Source organism: Mustela nigripes, chromosome 4, assembly GCF_022355385.1.
Source record: "Mustela nigripes isolate SB6536 chromosome 4, MUSNIG.SB6536, whole genome shotgun sequence".
Lineage (NCBI taxonomy): Eukaryota > Metazoa > Chordata > Mammalia > Carnivora > Mustelidae > Mustela > Mustela nigripes.
The window spans coordinates 19,192,545-19,211,584 of record NC_081560.1 but is presented as its reverse complement, the minus strand read 5'-3'; the positions used below and the strand labels follow the sequence as shown (position 1 = coordinate 19,211,584).

Sequence of the window (19,040 nt, the reverse complement as noted above, 5' to 3'; positions counted from 1 at the left end):
TGGGTGGCTCAGTGGGTTAAGCCACTGCCTTCGGCTCAGGTCATGATCTTGGGGTCCGCATGGGGTTCTCTGCTCAGCAGGGAGCCTGCTTCCTCCTCTCTCTCTGCCTGCCTCTCTGCTTACTTGTGATCTCTGCCTGTCAAATAAATAAATAAAATGTTAAAAGAAAAACATGATAAAATTCTAAAAAAAGGGAAACTGTTAAACAAAACAAAACAAAACCCACACCAGATCAGAATAAATACAAACCAGTCATTACGAGACTTCACCAAGTTGCCACTGGTTTAGTCTTCCTGCGCTCCCAGGAACCACGGAAAGAAACTACAATTCCCAGAGTGCTTAGAGCGAATGCGAGACCGTGAAACTTGCTTCATCTGTCCCACCTCCTTAGTTCAGCGATTGGACTGTCCAGTTTCCCGTCTCCGAATTTCTCTTCTTCCATTGGTTACTCCCCAGCGAGGTCAATTACAGAGTTTACGTTCGCTTGGTCCGTTCTTACCCACCCGTTCCCCCGCTCCGCCCGGTACCAAGATGGCGGCAGAAGCGGCTGGTGGGAAATACAGAAGCACAGTCAGCAAAAGCAAAGACCCCTCGGGGCTGCTCATCTCTGTGATCAGGTGAGGGAGGCAGGAGGCAGGGTCAGGGGCCAGAGGGCAGCGGGCAGCGGCTCGACCTCCGCTTTGGAAGGGAGAAGGGTTAGCTGGGTTCCACCCTGCCGACCCCTCCCCCTTCCTCCCTGCCTCCCCCCAGTCCCTCCGGAGGGCCCCCGCAGTTCCCCCGCAGTTTTCTCTGGGGTTGGACTAAAGGGAGGAGCCCCGCCTCGCTGTCTTGTCTTTAGGACCTGAGCTTTCCATTAGGGTCCGTGGGCCCTAGAAGCACGCTGTTTGGGGCTTGGTAGAGAAAGCCAGGTGTGCTCACTGATTCACACAGCGTTTATTTATGGGTTGCTTTCGGCAGCGCTCACTTGGGGCAGGCGCCTTGTTTCCTGGATTTCTGGGTGGAAGGCCCCGAAGTCCGGGGGCTACTGTCACGAGTTGCAGATTGTGTTCTCACACTTCGGACACCTCCAACCACCTGTGAATGGCCACAGCCTCCAATACCAGAGCCTGTAGTGAGCTTGCAGAAGGGCTCTGGGTTGGAAGGCGTACAGTCGTTTTCCATTTTTATTCTGCCTTCCTATCCCGGAAGGATAAACAAATTTCGGGTTATCTTCTATGCACGTTATTTTTCCAGAATATGCATGGTGGGAGGGGGACTGGTGGAGCTTTTAGGGGCTCCTTTTTTTAAAATGTGAAATAAAGTAAGGGTGGGGAATCCTTTTGGACATCATTAAGGATGATACGGGAAGTGATTACAACAACCTGAATAAAATGTATTATAACACGTTTTTACATTGTTGACATTTGAATGTCAACTCGGGAATTTTTCATCAAGTAAACCCCCGCCCCATGCTAAACTTCTAGTTGAGTTCTAGGAGGGCCCCCGCAATGTCCTGATGATTTTTTTTTTTTAAAGATTTTATTTATTTATTTGAGAGAGAGACAGTGACAGAGAGCATGAGTGAGGAGAAGGTCAGAGAGAGAAGCAGACTCCCGGTGGAGCTGGGAGCCCTATGCGGGACTCGATCTCGGGACTCCGGGATCATGACCTGAGCTGAAGGCAGTCATCCAACCAACTGAGCCACCCAGGTGTCCCTGTCCTGATGATTAAAAAAAAAAAAAAAAAAAAAAAAAATTCAGCCTCAACCCCCTGGTAGTTAGTCAGGGTTTGAATATAAGAATAGATTGAATTTTAAAATAGCCTAGTACTCCCGGACTGATAAAGACCCATCTCATGGGTGTTTTTTAGGGGCTTCTAGTTTAAGACTACGAAATTATTACTGTTTTTTTGTTTGTTTTTGTTTTTTAGATAAGAATTGTTCTCTGTGTGGAAATGCTTCATAAACTTGGTGGGCCATGCAAAGGGAGCCCTGGTCTAGTGTGGACCCACATTCTTGTGACTGTACAGGCAGTGTAAACGTTTGTTTCATGATACTGAAACTCCAACTAGAGTATGGAGAGATGGTAGCATACCATCTTAATCCTTTGTGGAGTTCTATATATGAATTTATTTGGATTCTTTTTTGAACTTCTTTATTTTTTCTGCCTTATAGTCAATATTCACTTACACGATGTATTTAGTGCCAGTTTGTACTATGGTGCCTGGGAGTTAATACATACTTTATAAATATTTGTTGAGCAACTGAGTGAATTCTCTGTGTTTAGCAAAGACGAACCAGACATGATGTTACCCTTCAGAGTATAGTTCACTTGAGGGATAAAATATGGAAGTAAAAACTGTGACAGCCTAGAAGACTAGAAGAAAGGAGTGAAAGATGGAAATCCAGAATTAGTTGTGGTCAAGTGTAGTGGGGGTTAGGGAAGGTAACAGCTGTATATAAACGTACCATTTCATCTGTGCATTTCTGATTCTGTAGGCTTCACCCATTTCTTTTCTGCTGTGTATCAGTTTTCTTAAATGCCAGTTACATTCATTCTAAATGCCCTACATCCTACATTTGGAAAAAGCATAAAAACCAAACTGAAGTTTTTGTGTTTTGTTTTTTAAACTGATGCTGATTCAGAAACACATTGCCTTTGGTTATCTGTTCCTTTGTTCTTCAGGGGAACTCTCCCTCTGGATGGGGTGGCATATGATTTTGTGGTTGTTCACCCACATCTTCTGCCCATCTATATTACCTTCACATATCATCATGATTTAGGCCTACACAATTTTTATGTTGAATTCTATTGTGTATTAATGTTGTTCATTTGTCTTCTTTATCCTTGACCACCTCAGACCACTTGCATAATACTTTCGTTACTGTTACCTAGCATAGTATAATGGAGGGTCCAGATCTAACACCCTGGGCAAGTTTATTAAGGATTAGAGTTCATGGTTACATATGACCTTATTTAAGACTAGTTGTTGTTGCTTCTCAAGTGTTGATGTTTATATTTCAGTATTTCTTTGTGTCACAGGAAAATTGTGGGTTTGGCCTGAGAGTGTTGCCAGCTCTCTCTCCTTGTTGTTTCCTCCCTGATGAGCTTTTTGAACATATGCAATGGTTTAAACTTTGTGAACAGTGGCAGTTAATGAGAGTAGGGTGGTAGTAGTACTTTGGTGTTTGGGTGGGGAGAAGCAGGGGTGAGTACTTCAGAGGAGAATAGAGTGGGGAATGTAGTTTCTAAGAGAGTAGATCTTACAGGTTCTATTATAAGAAAAAGAAATTGTAACTATGTGCAATGGGTCCATGTTAACTAACCTTATTGTAATCATTTTGCAATATACATAATATATTAAATCATGTTGTACACCTTAAACGACTATGGTGTTATATGTCAATTACATTACAAAATTGAGGGGGGGAAATGGGGAATGTATATTTCTTGTTAGTAAATTGTTCTGTTACTCTGAAGTTGCTTTGTCTCTCTGTTCAGTTTGTATTCTTTGTGTTACCCCTTCTTGCAACACTGTATTCATGATTCTTAATTCCTCATGTTAAACTTGGATTATCTCCTCTTCTCCTTAACCTCTTTTCAGATTCTCTCTCAAAGACCAAAGCTTTCCCGAATCCATTTTAGGTTCATGTTTATAAAACCTGAGCCTTCTTGAAGATATATTGATACATGTCAGTTCTCTTTTATGTTTCTTTGGACCTGTCATTTTGTCACCATATAAGTGAGTCAGTAGTAATCCTTTGAAAAGTTTGATTAGTTTGATTAGTTTAGCTTTGTTTATCTTTTTTTTTTTTTTAAAGATTTTATTTATTTATTTGACACACAGAGATTACAAGTGGGCGGAGAGGCAGGCTGAGAGAGGAGGAAGCCGGCTCCCTGCTGAGCAGAGAGCCTGATTCAGGGCTCTCTCCCAGAACCCTGGGATCACGACCCAAGCTGAAGGCAGAGGCTTTAACCCACTGAGCCACCCAGGTGCCCCTTTGTTTATCTTTTTATATCACTGAGCTTTTTTTTTTTTTTTAAATAGTGAATATTAAAACTTCTCCTTTGCTTTTGTTCAGATATGTTAAAAAAGTCATTTCTAGGAGCACCTGGATGGCTCAGTTAAGTGTCTGACTCTTGGTTTTGGCTCAGGTTGTGACCTCAGGGCTATGAGTCTGTGCTCACAGGGGAATCTTGAGATTCTCTCCCTGCAGCAACCCCTCCCACCCCCCAACTGCCACAGCTGGTGTACACATGCACACACACATGCGCGCGCTCTTTCTCTCAAAAAATCTCTCTAAAAAGTCATTCCTATACCTTATTATGTACTAGTCTAACACATCATATATATTTAAAGCTATTTCTAGGACTTGAAACAGCATTTAAAAAAAAAAAAGATTTTATTTATTTATTTGACAGACAGAGATCACAAGTAGGCAGAGATGCAGGTAGAGAGAGAGAGAGAGGGAAGCAGCCTCCCCGCTGAGCAGAGAGCCTGATGCAGGGCTCCATCCCAGGATCCTGAGATCATGACCCAAGCCAAAGGCAGAGGCCTAACCCACTGAGTCACCCAGGCACCCCGAAGCAGCATTTATTGCTAGTCATCTTTTAACACTGAATAAAAAAACAACAGGTGGTTAAGGGTTCAGCCTAAGGACACATTAAGTATAGACATGGGAACTAGCCAAATCTCATCACTCTTTCCATCTGTGGTACCAAATAGTTAAATAATAACTATTTTGCTAGTATGATCATTCGTCACTTTCAAGCATTTAAAAATCAAAACATTTTCAAGAAGTCTAGTGTGGAGTAGTGAAAATGTTACATTTTGGTCGATGGGTATTTAAGTACCTTGAGACTCATAAATGAAATTCTTAACCATTTAAAAAGTGTTGAATAAAAATATTTCTGGACAGTCAGATGTTTCAAAGGGTAGACTCCCGGGGTATTGCAGAAGAGGTCCTCAGGCTGGGAAGTGGGGCTTTGATGAGGAGATGGATGGTGCTTGGGACCGAGTCTGTCGGAGGCCACTGCTACCTGCAGCTTTTGGTTTGAAATCTTGCCACTGGCCCTTTAAAATGGAACTAATTGGGTGGACAGAGTTGCGATCACCTGCTGATGTAAATTTGGACAGTTTTACACGTGTGCACGCACACGCAGCATTTTCCAACTTTTCTATTGATTTCCCCCCCCTAACCTTTTCTTTGGTGTGAAATCGGAGCAGGCAGCCTTTCTAAATGGGGAAATGGGCAAGATGGCATTTTGGAGTTGCTGTTTTATTTTTGTGAGTTCTTGTCAGATTTTTAATTGGGAAATGTGTCTACCACTTACTGTTAGGTGATTTGCTTTCCAATTAAATGTTGACTCTCTTCTCTTTATAAGTTGGCCTTTAATAGACCATTTAATTGGGAAGACAAACTTTGGCTGTGACTTTAGGCGACCTTATGGAAACCTCAGAGCAGAGCTTTTGTGGACAGACTCTGGTTACAGATGTCAAGGAGGTTTGAAGGCAGTTGAGGGCTCACGTTTTCATCAACTTTCATGTCTTCATAGAAGTTGGAATTTCAAAAACTAAGAAAATCCTTTATTGTAGATACCTGTTAAATTCCCTTCCTCCTCCGAGAGTGTTTTGGTCAGCCCCACTTTTAATTCAAAGCAAGCTTTGTTGAAGGGGTCCAGTCTTTGATCAGGGCTTTGAACAAATAGCTTTGAGGTCCATGACACAGTTTGTGGCAGAAAGAAATGTGGTCATTCTGGAGCAGAGTCCACGAAGTTGTGTGAGCTGGTTAGTGTTGTTTCCAGTAACACCTCTTCTCTTCATCTGAGCCTGGCTCATTATGGTTTTTTGGGTTTCCACTCCCTTTGCACCCTGGGACATCTTGGCACCGCGGATGCAGTACTGTTTGAAAATTACTGCTAGGCTGTCTGGAGACTAAACACTTTTTTCTCCTCGAAGTCTTGGGACATGTGACAGTATATGTGGATAGAGGGGCAAAACAATCCCTCCCCTTTTCCTGCTAAACATGAAGAATCAGTATCTTGGGAATCCATGTCTTAGTTTCTAACCCCACGTGTAATTCTTTTTTTTTTTTTTTAAAGATTTTATTTATTTATTTGACAGAGAACACAAGTGGGCAGAGAGGCAGGCAGAGAGAGACAAGGAAGCAGGCTCCCCGCTGAGCAGAGAGCCCAACTCAGGGCTCGATCCCAGGACCCTGGGATCATGACCAGAGCCGAAGGCAGAGGCTTTAACCCACTGAGCCACCCAGGTGCCCCCCCCCCCCCCCCCCCCACGTGTAATTCTTAACATTGGGATTTCCTGAAGGCTTTGAGGCAGAGAGGTGTAATGTTGGGTGATAGGTCAGGGTTTTTTTAAGCCACTCCTTACAGTGGATAGATATGGTCATAGTGTTCGGTGGACGTTGAGGTATAGTTAGTAGAAACTTACCGGATTGTGTTACCCGTTTACAATTACGTTGGACCAGTTACTTCAGACCACTGTGTCTAGTACATTTGTGAAATGGGATAATAATATGGGCTTTGGTTTTGGGGGAAATTTAAGAGGGTACAGGAGGGGCTAACAGTTTGGCGTAGAGAACACTTGCGGTGTTCATTTATTTCTTCCTTTTCAGGATCTGCCGCTTCTCTGGTTAGAAACTTGGTTGTGATGTCCAACAGAGAGCCCCCAGGATATGATGTGAATTTTCTGTCAGAAATAACCTTTCCAGTTTGGCTTGAATGTTTGATTCCATTTGCCAGAATGTTCACTTTGTAACCAAGAAACCTTGTGTAGCTGAATTAAGATGGTAATTATTGATCATTTGAGAGTCAGCTGCAGAAGCTAGATTTAAATATATATATGCTTATGTGTGCATGTAAAACATAAAATATAAACAGACATAAAGGATAAAACATTTATTAGATTAAAGACAGAAAGTTTATAAACCAGCGAATTGAAAGGCCTATCATCTCTTTGCCTACATAACCCTTTTGCCATTAAAATACATAATTTCTAAAATTTAGTTATATAAGAAAATTCAGATATTTCAAGAGGAATAAAATAAAAAATGAAGACTTTTCACTCTGTTCATATCCTTCCTGATGTACCTTTGGTTCCTTGAGAGGAATAGAAAATTGTTTTTAAGTATGCGTGAATGTATAATCTTTAAACCAGAATATACATTCTTTAGTATTTAATATTTTAATATATAATACTTTATATACACTTAAGGAATATTCATTAAAATTAAGGAATATTCATTAAAATTATATTTTCTTTAAACAAATGAAATCATACTATGCATATTTTTGACCCTTTATTCATTCGCTTGTTTTTCTTTATTTTGGAGATCTTTTCTAGTAACACATACAGGTCTATCTCAATCTTTTTAGTGGCTATGTAGCATTCTTCATATGGATACACCATAATCTATTTGATTAGTGGTCCCTCTCCCATCCATTTTTTATAACAAACACTTAACTTGTTTCTTTTTCTTTTCTTTTTTTAAATCTTCTGTTAAAACAGTGAGCATTCATGTACATCAGGGAGTAGACCAGTGGTGTAAAATCATGGCAGTGGCAGAGGAATAGCCACGCCCGAGTATCTTGACATTTTGTATTTTTAGAGAGTCCAAAGGTCCTCCAGAAAGATGGTCATTTTCGCTCCCACGAGTGGTGTATTCGCGCACCCGTTTTCCCAAGCCCTGGCCAGAAACTGGATGTTTCTGATGATTGTCTTTATTAAGTCCGTTGTGAGTAAGAGGGGAGTAATTGTCTCCCTGTCCTTTGGTTGCGTGTTACAGCTGGAGGTATGCGGATATATGCGTGTTGCAAGTATTTTTCTCCCAGTCTGTGGCTTGTCTTATTCTCTTGACAGTCTTTCCCAGAGCAGAAGTTTGTACTTTTAATGAATCATTAGTGATTTCTGTTACGGGTCATGTCTTTGGCATTATAACCTAAAAACTCTGTGCCATACCCACGATCATGTAAGTTTTCTCCAGTGTTCACTTCTGGGAGTTTCATGTTATGTCTTGTACTTGGCTGTGCAGTTCAGGCTACCCATTTCAAGTTAATTTTTGTGAAGGCAGTAAGATCTGTGTCCAGATTCACTTTTTTGCAGGTGGATGTTCCGTTGTTCAAGCACCATTTACAGAAAAGGTGATTTCTGTTTTCCATTGTTGGACCTTTGTGGGATCTTCAACAACATTCCATGCGTTTTGTTCCCTTCTTGTGCATACTTGGCATTGGCACATCCCCATTTTTGGGTCACAAAAACTTGTAAAAAAAAAGTTATTAAAAAGAAAACAAGTCCAACAATCTTATTTCCTAAATATTAACCTATTTTCCTTTTTAAGGTTTTTGTGTGGATCTTGTCTAGGTACTTAGAGAAGTTTAATAGTTTTAGTTATAACAAACAACTTTTTTTAGCATAACAGAATTTTTTCATGTTGCTATATATAGTGTTTGGAGTTATATAAATATTTTTTAAGTGGGAGAATTAAAAATATATAGAAAATTACAGAGAAGAAAATATAAACTCTCATATTCTCTTTACCCAGAATTAAACACTATTAATAACTTCGCTTCCACTTATTAAAAAATTGACTGTATTGTTATAATTCAAACAGTGTTATAATTTAAAACAATATATTGTTATATATTGAAAGAGTGGAAATGCAGGAAGATGGGATTATTCCAGTCACTGTCAATTGATATTAGCTGAACCTCATTCCAGACTTTGCTGTGTCTCTGGGTGTGTGTATATGCGTGTACAAAATATTGGATGGATAGATAGAAATTCTTTTATTTCAAACAAAAAATATTATTTTTAAAATAAATATGGGAGCTTACTCTATATGCTAACTTATTTTTAACTAATCTCTGTCCCCCAGTGTGGGGCTCAAACTCACAACCCCAAGATCGAGAGTCACATGCTCTATTGACCGAGCCAGCCAGGCACCCTTCTCTATGCTAACTTATACGCTGACTTTATTTGTCTCCATTTTCGAGGTATTCATATGTATCGTTAAGTACACATATATTAAGTATATGGCTTGATGAATTTTTACCTATATAACCACTACCCATATCAAGATAGAGACAAACACTTACAGCATCCATGTCTTTTTTCCAGTTTATTTTTTTGTGCAAGAGTATCCTATTATTCCAACACCATTCATTAAACAGATTATGCTTGCTTCACTGAATTTCTTTTGTATATCTGTCAAAAATCAGTTGACTAATGTGGGTCTATTTCTTGATTCTCTAGTCTATTTCACTCATCTGTTTATCTTTTTTTTTTTTAATTTTTAAAGATTTTATTTATGTATCTGACAGACAGAGATCACAAGTAGGCAGAGAATCAGGCAGAGAGAGAGGAGGAAGCAGGCTTCCCGCTGAGCAGAGAGCCCAACTCGGGGCTCGATTCTAGGACCCTGGGATCACCACCGGAGCCTTAACCCACTGAGCCACCCAGGTGCCCCCACTCATTTGTTTATCTTGATGACATTACCACAGTCTTGATTGTTGCTTTTTAAGTCTTGAAGACCGTGTTTGCTCTCCACCTGTACCCTACTTCTTTTTTTTTCTTTAAAGATTTTATTTATTTACTTGACAGAGATCACAAGTAGGCAGAGAGGCAGGCAGAGAGGGGGAAGCAGGCTCCCTGCCGGGCAGAGAGCCCGATATGGGACTTGATCCCAGGACCCTGAGATCATGACCAGAGCTGAAGGCAGAGGCTTAACCCACTGAGCCACCCAGGTGCCCCTGTACCCTACTTTTTAAAAGTTATTTTGGATGGGGTGCTGGGGTGACTCAGTTGGTTGAGCGTTCAACTCTGAATTTTGGCTCAGGTCTCGATCTCATCATGGTTGTGAGTTCAGGCCCCTCATTGGGCTCCATGGAGCCTACTTAAAACAAAAGTTATTTTGGGTATTCTAGGTCCTTTGCATTTCTGCATCAATTTTATTTCGTTTTATTTTTTTCCCCATATCAGTCTTTGAGTTAGCTAGTAAATTTGTACGATAAAACCTCGGATTTTTGGTTGGGATTGCATTGAATGTACAAAGTGACATAGGAAAATTGACATCTTAGTCATGTTGAATATTCTTATCCCTGAATAGGTGTATTTTTTCATTTAATTCTTTAATTTCGCTCATCAATTTTTTTTTTTAAAGATTTTATTTATTTGTTTGACAGACAGAGATCGCATGTAGGCAGAGAGGCAGGCAGAGAGAAAGGAGGAAGCAGGCTCCCCAATGAGCAGAGAGCCCGATGGAGGGCTCGTTCCCAGGACCCTGAGATCATGACCTGAGCCGAAGGCAGAGGCTTTAACCCACTGAGCCACCCAGGCGCCCCTCGCTCATCAATTTTTAAAATAGATTTCAGTATGTAGTCTTACATATTGTTGGTTAGATTTATCTAAGTATTTTAGGCACTTCAAGTCCCACATCTCACTGAATGCTGATGTTTCCCCCTCTATTATTACTGTGTCTTCAAAGTCTTCAATCTTCTCTATAATTTCCAATCTGTTGTTAATCTTATGTAATGTATTTTTTATTAGATTATAGTTTTGAGGTCTAGAAGTTTGAGTTGGGTCTTTTAAGAAAAAAAAATCGTTAATAGCTTTCCTTGAACATTCAGTCTTTCCTGTAGCTTCTTGGACTATGAAATACAGGTATTATAATACCTTTAATGTTCTTGTTTACTCATTTTGTCTTCTTATGTCATTTTTGGCTTAGTTTCAGTTGATTAATAACCACTCCCCCCCTTTTTACATACCTTACATATGTTTTGGATACTAGATATTGTAAATTTTACCTTTTGGGTACTGATAGCAGATGTCTTTGTTTTCTTGTAAATATTCCTGAATTTTGTTCTAGGATTTGGTTAAGTTACTTGGACATTGTGGTCCTTTCACGTCTTGTTTTAAATTTTGCTCATGGGGACGAAGCTACATTTGGTTTAGGGCCAGTTTTGTTTCCTAAATATGGCAAAATTCTTTTGAGTACTCCACCCAATGCTCTGTGAATCCTGAGATTTTCCCCTCTGGCTGTGTGTGATTTCAGGTACTTGTGCCCATTAATCCTTACTGGTGGTTCTTTTCCTGGCCTTGGGTAGTTTTCCTAGGCATGGTGATAGTGAGCGGAGGCTTTAAGGGAGCCCTTCTGCGGGATTTTCAGAGTGCTCTCTAGTTCTTTCCTTTCCTCACCTGCCCTGCAAACTCTGCCTTAATGCTTAAGGTTTTGAAATCAGTTTTTTGTTTTTGTTTTTGGTTTTTTTTGGTTGTTGTTATTTTCAGATGCTAGGGCAAATCCAGTCCCAGTTATTTCTTCTAGATCAGAGCGGAAGTCTGTCAGTGCTTCATATTTTGAAAAATATCTTTAAAGAATTTTATTGGTCTGATTCATCAGTTGCATACGAGCAGATGGAAGAATAAGGTCATCATTTTTTTTTTAAAGATTTTATTTATTTATTTGACAGGCAGAGATTACAAGTAGGCAGAGAGAGAAGGAAGCAGGCGCCCCGCTGAGCAGAGAATCCGACTTGGGGCTCTATCCCAGGACCCTGGGATCATGACCTGAGCCGAAGGCAGAGGCTTTAACCCACTGAGCCACCCAGGTGCCCCAAGGTCATCATTTATACGGGTCTGCTGTATAAAGGTACAGCATGAGAGTGAACTAGATATCTCCGCCCTAATAGTATCTCACATTTTGCAGAGTATTTCATTAAACAGCTAAACACTTTTGCTTCATATAGTACTTTTCCAAGAACTTTTCCTTCAGAACTCCGAGAAATGCTTTGGAACTATTTTGCGTCTGTTTGTGTATTTCTTTATTATTAAAAATATGGGTCTTTTTTTTGTTTGTTTATTTGTTTGCCTGTGATAGTATTGTTCTTGGTAGCCTGAGCTCTCTTAGAGCTGGTAATTGGTTTTCTTTGGGAGGCACAGCATTTAGATTGTTTTTTGTTGGTGGTGGTTTTGTTTTGCTTTTTGTTTTTGCTTGCATTTTTCAGTTTGCAGTGGTGAGCTCTGAGCTCTGCTCACTTTGGTCTTCTCCTCTGCAGCTACTTACATTTTTCACTGCTTTCAAGCCATGAAATGAGTTCTGGTCTTTTTAGTAGCCAATCCTTTATGTGATGGGAATTTTGCCTTGAAAAACATGGGAACTCACCATTTAACAGGAAAGTTCTCGTGTACCATTTGACAGGTAGGAAAACTTAATATTTTAAGTTCCTTAGGAGAACCTTTTTTTTATTTTTTCAGCCTAACAGTATTCATTATTTTTGCACCATACCCAGTGCTCCATGCAATCCGTGCCCTCTCCAATACCCACCACCTGGATCTCCCACCCCCCACCCCCTACCCCTTCAAAACCCTCAGGTTGTTTTTAAGAGTCCATAGTCTCTCATGGTTCATCTCCCCTTCCAATTTCCCCCAACTCACTTCTCTCCATCTCCCCTTGTCGTCCATGCTATTTGTTATGCTCCACAAATAAGTGGAACCATATGATAATTGACTCTTTCTGCTTGACTTATTTCACTCAGCATAATCTCTTCCAATCCCATCCATGTTGCTACAAAAGTTGGGTATTCGTCCTTTCTGATGGAGGCATAATACTCCATAGTGTATATGGACCACATCTTCCTTATCCATTCGTCCGTTGAAGGGCATCTTGGTTCTTTCCACAGTTTGGCGACCGTGGCCATTGCTGCTATAAACATTGGGGTACAGATGGCCCTTCTTTTCACTCCATCTGTATCTTTGGGGTAAATACCCAGTAGTGCAATGGCAGAGTCATAGGGAAGCTCTATTTTTAATTTCTTGAGGAATATCCACACTTCTCTTAGGAGAACCTTTTTTGACCATTTATTGCTTTAAAAAAATTTTGTTTTTCAATTTTTAAAATTTTTATTTTTTTTATTGTTCAGTCAGCCAACATACAGTCCGTCACTAGTTTTTAATGTAGTGTCAGTGATTCATTAATTGAGTATACAGCCCTTGCAAAAAATAAAGTGGCATATAATTCAAGAAGCATTTTTCCGTTTAAAATTTGGTGCATGGGGTGCCTGGGTGGCTCAGTGGGTTAAGCCGCTGCTTTCGGCTCGGGTCATGATCCCGGGGTCCTGGGATGGAGCCCCACATCGGGCTCTCTGCTCAGCAGGGGGCCTGCTTCCTCCTCTCTCTCTGCCTGCCTCTCTGCCTACTTGTGATCTCTGTCTGTCAAATAAATAAATAAAATTAAAAAAAAAATTGGTGCCTGTCATTATGCTAAATATGATGGGGGACATCATTTTATTTTTAAAATACCACTTGAGACCTTGATAGGATTGTAGAATCTTAAAAAGGGGGAGGCAGCCTCTGTCACCACCTGGCCGAGCTGAGCCGCTCCACAGTGTAACAGGGTTACCAGATGATTCGAATGCAAGTTAGAGTTTGAGTAGCCCATAGGACATAATTTAGTTGGGGAAATAAATCAATTAGCATTAACTTTTTAAAGCTGAGATAATGGTATCCTGGCTATTTTTACAAAAAGATTCTTAATTTAAGTAACAAAACATGAATAAAGAAAAAGACTTTTTTTTTTTTTAAAGATTTTATTTATTTATTTGACAGAGCGCACAGGTAGGCAGAGTGGCAGGCAGAGGGAGAGGGAGAAGCAGCTCTCTGCTGACCAGGGAGCCCAATGTGGGACTCGATCCCAGGATCCTGGGATCATGACCTGAGCTGAAGGCAGCCGCTTGACTGACTGAGCTACCCAGGTGCCCCTAAAGAAAAAGACTTTTTTAACTCTAGAGAAAAGGTTAGGAAAGGAGCCCGGGTGGGTGGAGAGGCTGGGTGAAAGAGGCGATGGGGATTTAAGAGTGCACTTACCATGATGAGCCCTGAGTCATGCATAAAATTGTTGAATCACTGTATCGGACACCCGGAAACGAAGTAACACTATGTAAATTATACTGGAATTCAGACCGTTTTCTAAGAGGTACATAGTGAATTATATACTGATAAAAATATCCATGTTGAATATTTCCTTCAAAATAACTAGGGGTCCAAGTTAGGGTGTAGATGATACAAGACTGGGGTGTGTTGATAATCATTGAAGCTGGGTTATTGGAGGAGTCTCTCCGGTTTTGTACGTGTTTGAAAATTTCCATGAAAATGCACATGTGTGTTTACAGACTGGGGAGCTACAAGGGGGTGGGAATTACAAGGGTCTGTAGATGACTAAATCTAAGAAATAACTACATAGTTTCCATGTCTTGTCCACTCAGCTTCTGCCCTCCTCCCCAAGGCACCTGGCACACGAACATATTAAAGCCTCCTAGATGTCTGCAGTTAAGAAACTTGCTTCAATTTGTGTAATCCAGGATTTCAAGATAACCTAGTACCATGCAGTGCCTACTCTTGTCTTCTAAAATGGGATTTCTGAGGAACCGACGGGAAACTCCACATTAGGAAGTAGCCTCCACCTTTAAAGTGACCAAATGCCGTCCTGTGTTATAACGGAAACATTCCCCTGGAGATGAAGAATAAGATCACTGTGGAGAAGGGTTGGAGGAGGGTGTAGAGCTTCAGATGGAAGTAGGCAAAGAGGTAGCCTCAGTTAAGAAAGGGTAGGGGGTAGATTTAAAATGGACTCTGTCAATCCTGGACTCAGTGTATGCTGTAGTGAGGCAAATTTTTTTTTTCAAATTTCTTTTCAGTGTTCCAGAATTGATTGTTTATGCATCACGCCCAGTGCTCCATGCAATATGTGCCCTCCTTAATACCCACCACCAGGCTTATCCAACCTCCACCCTCCTCCCCTCCAAAACCCTCAGTTTGTTTCTCAGAGTCCACAGTCTCTCATGGTTTGTCTCCTCCTCCCATTTCCCCCAACTCACTTCTCTCCATCTCCCCATGTAGTGAAGGTGATTTTACTTAATTTTAGATAATGGCCTTCTCTGTTGGTTACAAGACTTAGAGCTTTTGGTCCCCAGAAGTATTTTGTGTGACTGAGTTAATTGAAATATTGAAAAGCTGCATGTGTTGGGTATAGTAATTGGCCCTAAGTGCCGTCTGAAGCAAGACACCAGTGAATTTTCAATTGACTTTAAAGCAGAAATTGTTTACTGTCACTTGATATTAAGTGAATTTTTGTAGTGAATTAAGAGATGTTGCTTTTATGCATCAGGAAAGTTTTTTTCAGAGGGACTTGTCGTCGTGAATCGTTATCAGTTGGGATAGGATTATCTTGTATTTTGTGGGATCTAATAAGACATAATTAAGAAACAAGCAGTCGCAGTGTATAATTGAATATAATAAAATTGGATTAAAAAGTGTAATATAGATTCAGTTATGCTTTGAGTGAAGCCATATCTTATGTGATTATGTAGTGATACACATCTCAAACATTTAATGTTTGATTTTTTCCATGCAAACTCAGAATTATGAGAGTTTCTTTTTTTTTTTTTTGTAATTCATTGGAAGCATTTGTAGATGAATCATCATAGACAAAGTGCTCTGCTTAGTAGAATAGGCTTTGAAAATTCTTCTCAACTTGTTAGTGTTCATATTCTTAGTGATTTCTTTTTCTTTTCTTTAGTTTGGATTTATACTCATACTTAGAACTGTCTTTTTTTTTTTTTTTAAAGTATTTATTTGAGTAAGAATGGGTGCAGGTGCACATGAGCAGGAGCGGGCAGAAGGGGTGGGTGTTAGGGGGCAGACTCCCTGCTGAGCAGGGAGCCAGGACCCTGGGGTCATGACCTGAGCCGAAGGTAGACACTTAATTGACTGAGCCACTCAGGTGCACTGAGACCTGTCTTTAGTTCCCCTGCTGACATGTTACTGTCAGGTATTTCTTAACATTGGCTAGTTCATGCTTTAAAAGAAAAAAAAAATCTGACTCTCACACTTTGAAATAAGGGCTAAGGAGATCTGATAATGTAGGATAGTGTAACCTAACCAGAAAAAGCAGTTTGGTAAAGAAAATGGAAACATGTCTTCAAGAATCATGTATGCTCTAGACTTTTTGTTTCTGTGTTGGGATCAGTAACAAAAAGGAATATTCTAGAAAGCTCAATAAGCTAATAGGTTTTTTTTTTTTTACTACTTGGAGTGAGGGCCTGAAACTAGTTAACCCTTGTGTATTTGAGTTTAAAAATACTGGTTTTTGCCTTATGATAATGTGTTACAATATTTTGTAAATGAAGAGGACCCCTTGTCTGGTTATCTTTCCATTATGTGACTAAAAAGACTTATCAGAAATGCCCTAATGAGAGAAGGTGGTGCTGGTTGAGGGGTTTAGGTGCCTGAGGAGTAAAAAGTGCAGGGAGTTGGGGATTTCAGGTAAGAAGAGGCCTATTCTGAGTATTTTCCGGAAAGGGTATCACTGATATTTGATTCCTATTGTAGATTGAGCTTTGTAGAGCTGTAGTTTCCTGATAACTGATTTTTGGATATGTGGGACCTTACTTGTAATGAGTTTTTCTGAGTTGTTTGAAGGGATTTACATTAATTGTTTTGTTAATCTTTATTATTCCTGGAGGAGAGGTCACTGGATACCAACAAGGAATGCCTTTAGTAGACAATTAAGCGTATTAACTGTTTTCAGATAGCAGGACTTACTGCTAATTGTTCTGCAGGTGTCACCAAAATTCAGGTGTATTGCATTAAGTATTTCTTATAGCAGGTTAATTAGTTTAGTTATCTGAGGCTGAATCAGGTAGTTAATTCTTGAGGATTTGTTGAGAATCTGTGTTGCTCGAAGGGGCGTGACCGATAACATCTGCCTTGATATTTTAGCCAAGCAAAATACTACTGTGTTTCATAGGATCAGGTATAAGGCTGCTAGAGCTGCCATAACAAAACACCACAAGCTGGGTGGCTTCAACAGAAATCTCTTTTCTCACAGTTCTGGAGGCTAGACGTCCAAGATCAAGGTGCCAGCAGGGTTGGTTTTTGGTAAGGCCTCTTGTTGGCTTGTAGATGGCCATCTTCTTGCTGTGTCCTCTAATGACCTTTCCTCTGCGAGTGTGTGGAGAGAGAGGGCTCTTTTGTGTCTCTTTTCTCTGCATATAAGGTCACCAGTTGTATCTCATTGAGGCCCTGTCCACATGACCTCCTTTAGAGACTCTAATCTCCAAACAGTCACATTGAGGGTTGCTTCAATATAAATTTGGTAGTGGGAGGACAGTGTGTCTCAATTTAGTCTGTAACGGGTGGTACTCTGGAGACTCTTATTACTTTGTTAAAATACCCTAAAATGCTTCCACAGGGATGGTCTGTCATTACATATAGGTGATCTCGAGGCTCAGGCTAGAGCCCTGGACAGGTCGTTAATTTTTTGCAATTAGTTGGCAACCTTCCTACATGCTTTTCTGGCTTATGATATTTAACAGTCCCTACTAATCCTCTAATACCAAATACTTGTACTGTTGATGCTCTTCAAAGAACTGCTCTCTGGTCAGCTTGAACTATCAAAGGGCTTGCTGAGAGGAGGAAATTAGTGAAACATGATTCGATCCATTTCATCCTCTTCTTTCCCCAAATTCCATTCTTAGATTAAAATGGATCATTGGAAAAGCTTCATGCTCGGACTGTGTTCAGAGTCACAATCTCTTGGTCTGAGTTGTGTTTTAATGTTCTGTTCTGGAAGGAACTTACAAGAATGCCCACATAAAATTTATTGTTTTTAGAAGGTGGTTGAGGACCTTGTTCACTATATTGTATATTGTCATCCTTACTGTTTTAAGTGAAAGATTTCTTTTAGAATTTAGAAGTAGCTTAAAGTTTGCTTCCTCGATAGAGGAACTGGAATCCATCTTTTTGATAATGAGAATGACTTAACTGGCTACAGTTCCCTTTTTGCATGGCTAGGAACCTCACGCTCACGTTGAGGGCTTGTTTCCTATCAACTGTTTTTGCCTCCATGCCCTGCATACCCGAGTTCCACATTTGCATGGCATCATTTTGTCCTCTGTCTCCTTAACTAGGTTCACTTTCTCATTTGTATTACCTACATTTTGTACAAATGGTCTCCAATCTTTTTTAGAAAGAGGTTGGATAGATGTAAAATGAAACTTGAAATATTGTTGAATATTTGCATTCAGTATTCATTATTAAATACTGGCTGAAAGCCGTGTTTATACACAAACAATGAATCACGGAATACTACATCAAAAACTAATGGTGTGGGGCGCCCGGATGGCTCAGTTGGTTAAGCAGCTGCCTCCCGCTCGGGTCATGATTCCGGGGTCCTGGGATCGAGCCCCGCATCGGGCTCCCTGCTCAGCAGAGAGCCTGCTTCTCTCTCTCCCCCTCTCCCTGCCACTCTACTTACTTGTGCTCTCTCTCTAGCTCTCCGTCAAATAAACAAATAAAATATTAACAAACAAACAAAAAAAACTAATGACGTACTGTGTGGTGAGTAACATAATAAAATTAAAGAAAAAAAGAAAGCTGTCATTCCTTTTTTTTTTTAAGTTTTTATTTATTTTTCTTATTATTTCTCTACACCCAACATAGGATTCGAACTCACTACCCCAAGGTCAAGAGTTGTGTGCTCTTCCCTTGGAGCCAGCCAGGCGCCCTGAAAGCTGTTAATTTGCCTGGGTGCTAAGCCCCCGGTGGCATCCAAGAACACTGAGAGGAAAAGTCCGCAGAGCTGTACCTGATCTGGCTCCCCGCTTCTTCTCTGATCCGTCCCTGTCCCCTCTCTTGCTTCTCTGAAGCCACACTGACTTCCTTGCCGTTCCTTGAACCTGGAACAAGTACCCTGCCTCAGGGCTAGTGCGTCTCCTGTTCTTTCTGGAATCTGTTTCCCCAGAAAGTGCCGCCTCTCTCCCCCTCATTTTCTAGAAAGCTCTATTCACATGCCGTCTTTATCTGAGAGGTTTTCTCTGGCCTCCTTGTTTTGTGCACTCCCCCTCCTCTACCCAGCCTCTGTTTCTTCCATCACCATTTCTTCCCGGCCTGCATGTGTTGTGTATTTCTCCCGTGTTACCTGCTTCTCCAGGATGTAAGCCTCCTGAGGGGAGGAATTGCTTTTATCCCTGGCTGCATCGCTGGCTGCTTAG

General features: G+C 40.6%; 1 protein-coding gene across 3 annotated transcripts in view; it reads left to right on the top strand.

Annotated features, from left to right (window-relative positions):
• The first annotated feature begins 500 nt into the window (after positions 1-500).
• Positions 501-19,040, top strand: part of EXOC4 (exocyst complex component 4) — a 731,315-nt gene continuing 712,775 nt past the window's right edge. For all 3 annotated transcript variants that reach the window (XM_059396386.1, XM_059396388.1, XM_059396387.1), the window contains exon 1: positions 501-617. In XM_059396386.1, coding sequence (XP_059252369.1) covers positions 532-617 — 86 coding nt within the window. In that variant the 5' untranslated portion in view covers positions 501-531. The remainder of the gene's footprint in view (positions 618-19,040) is intronic.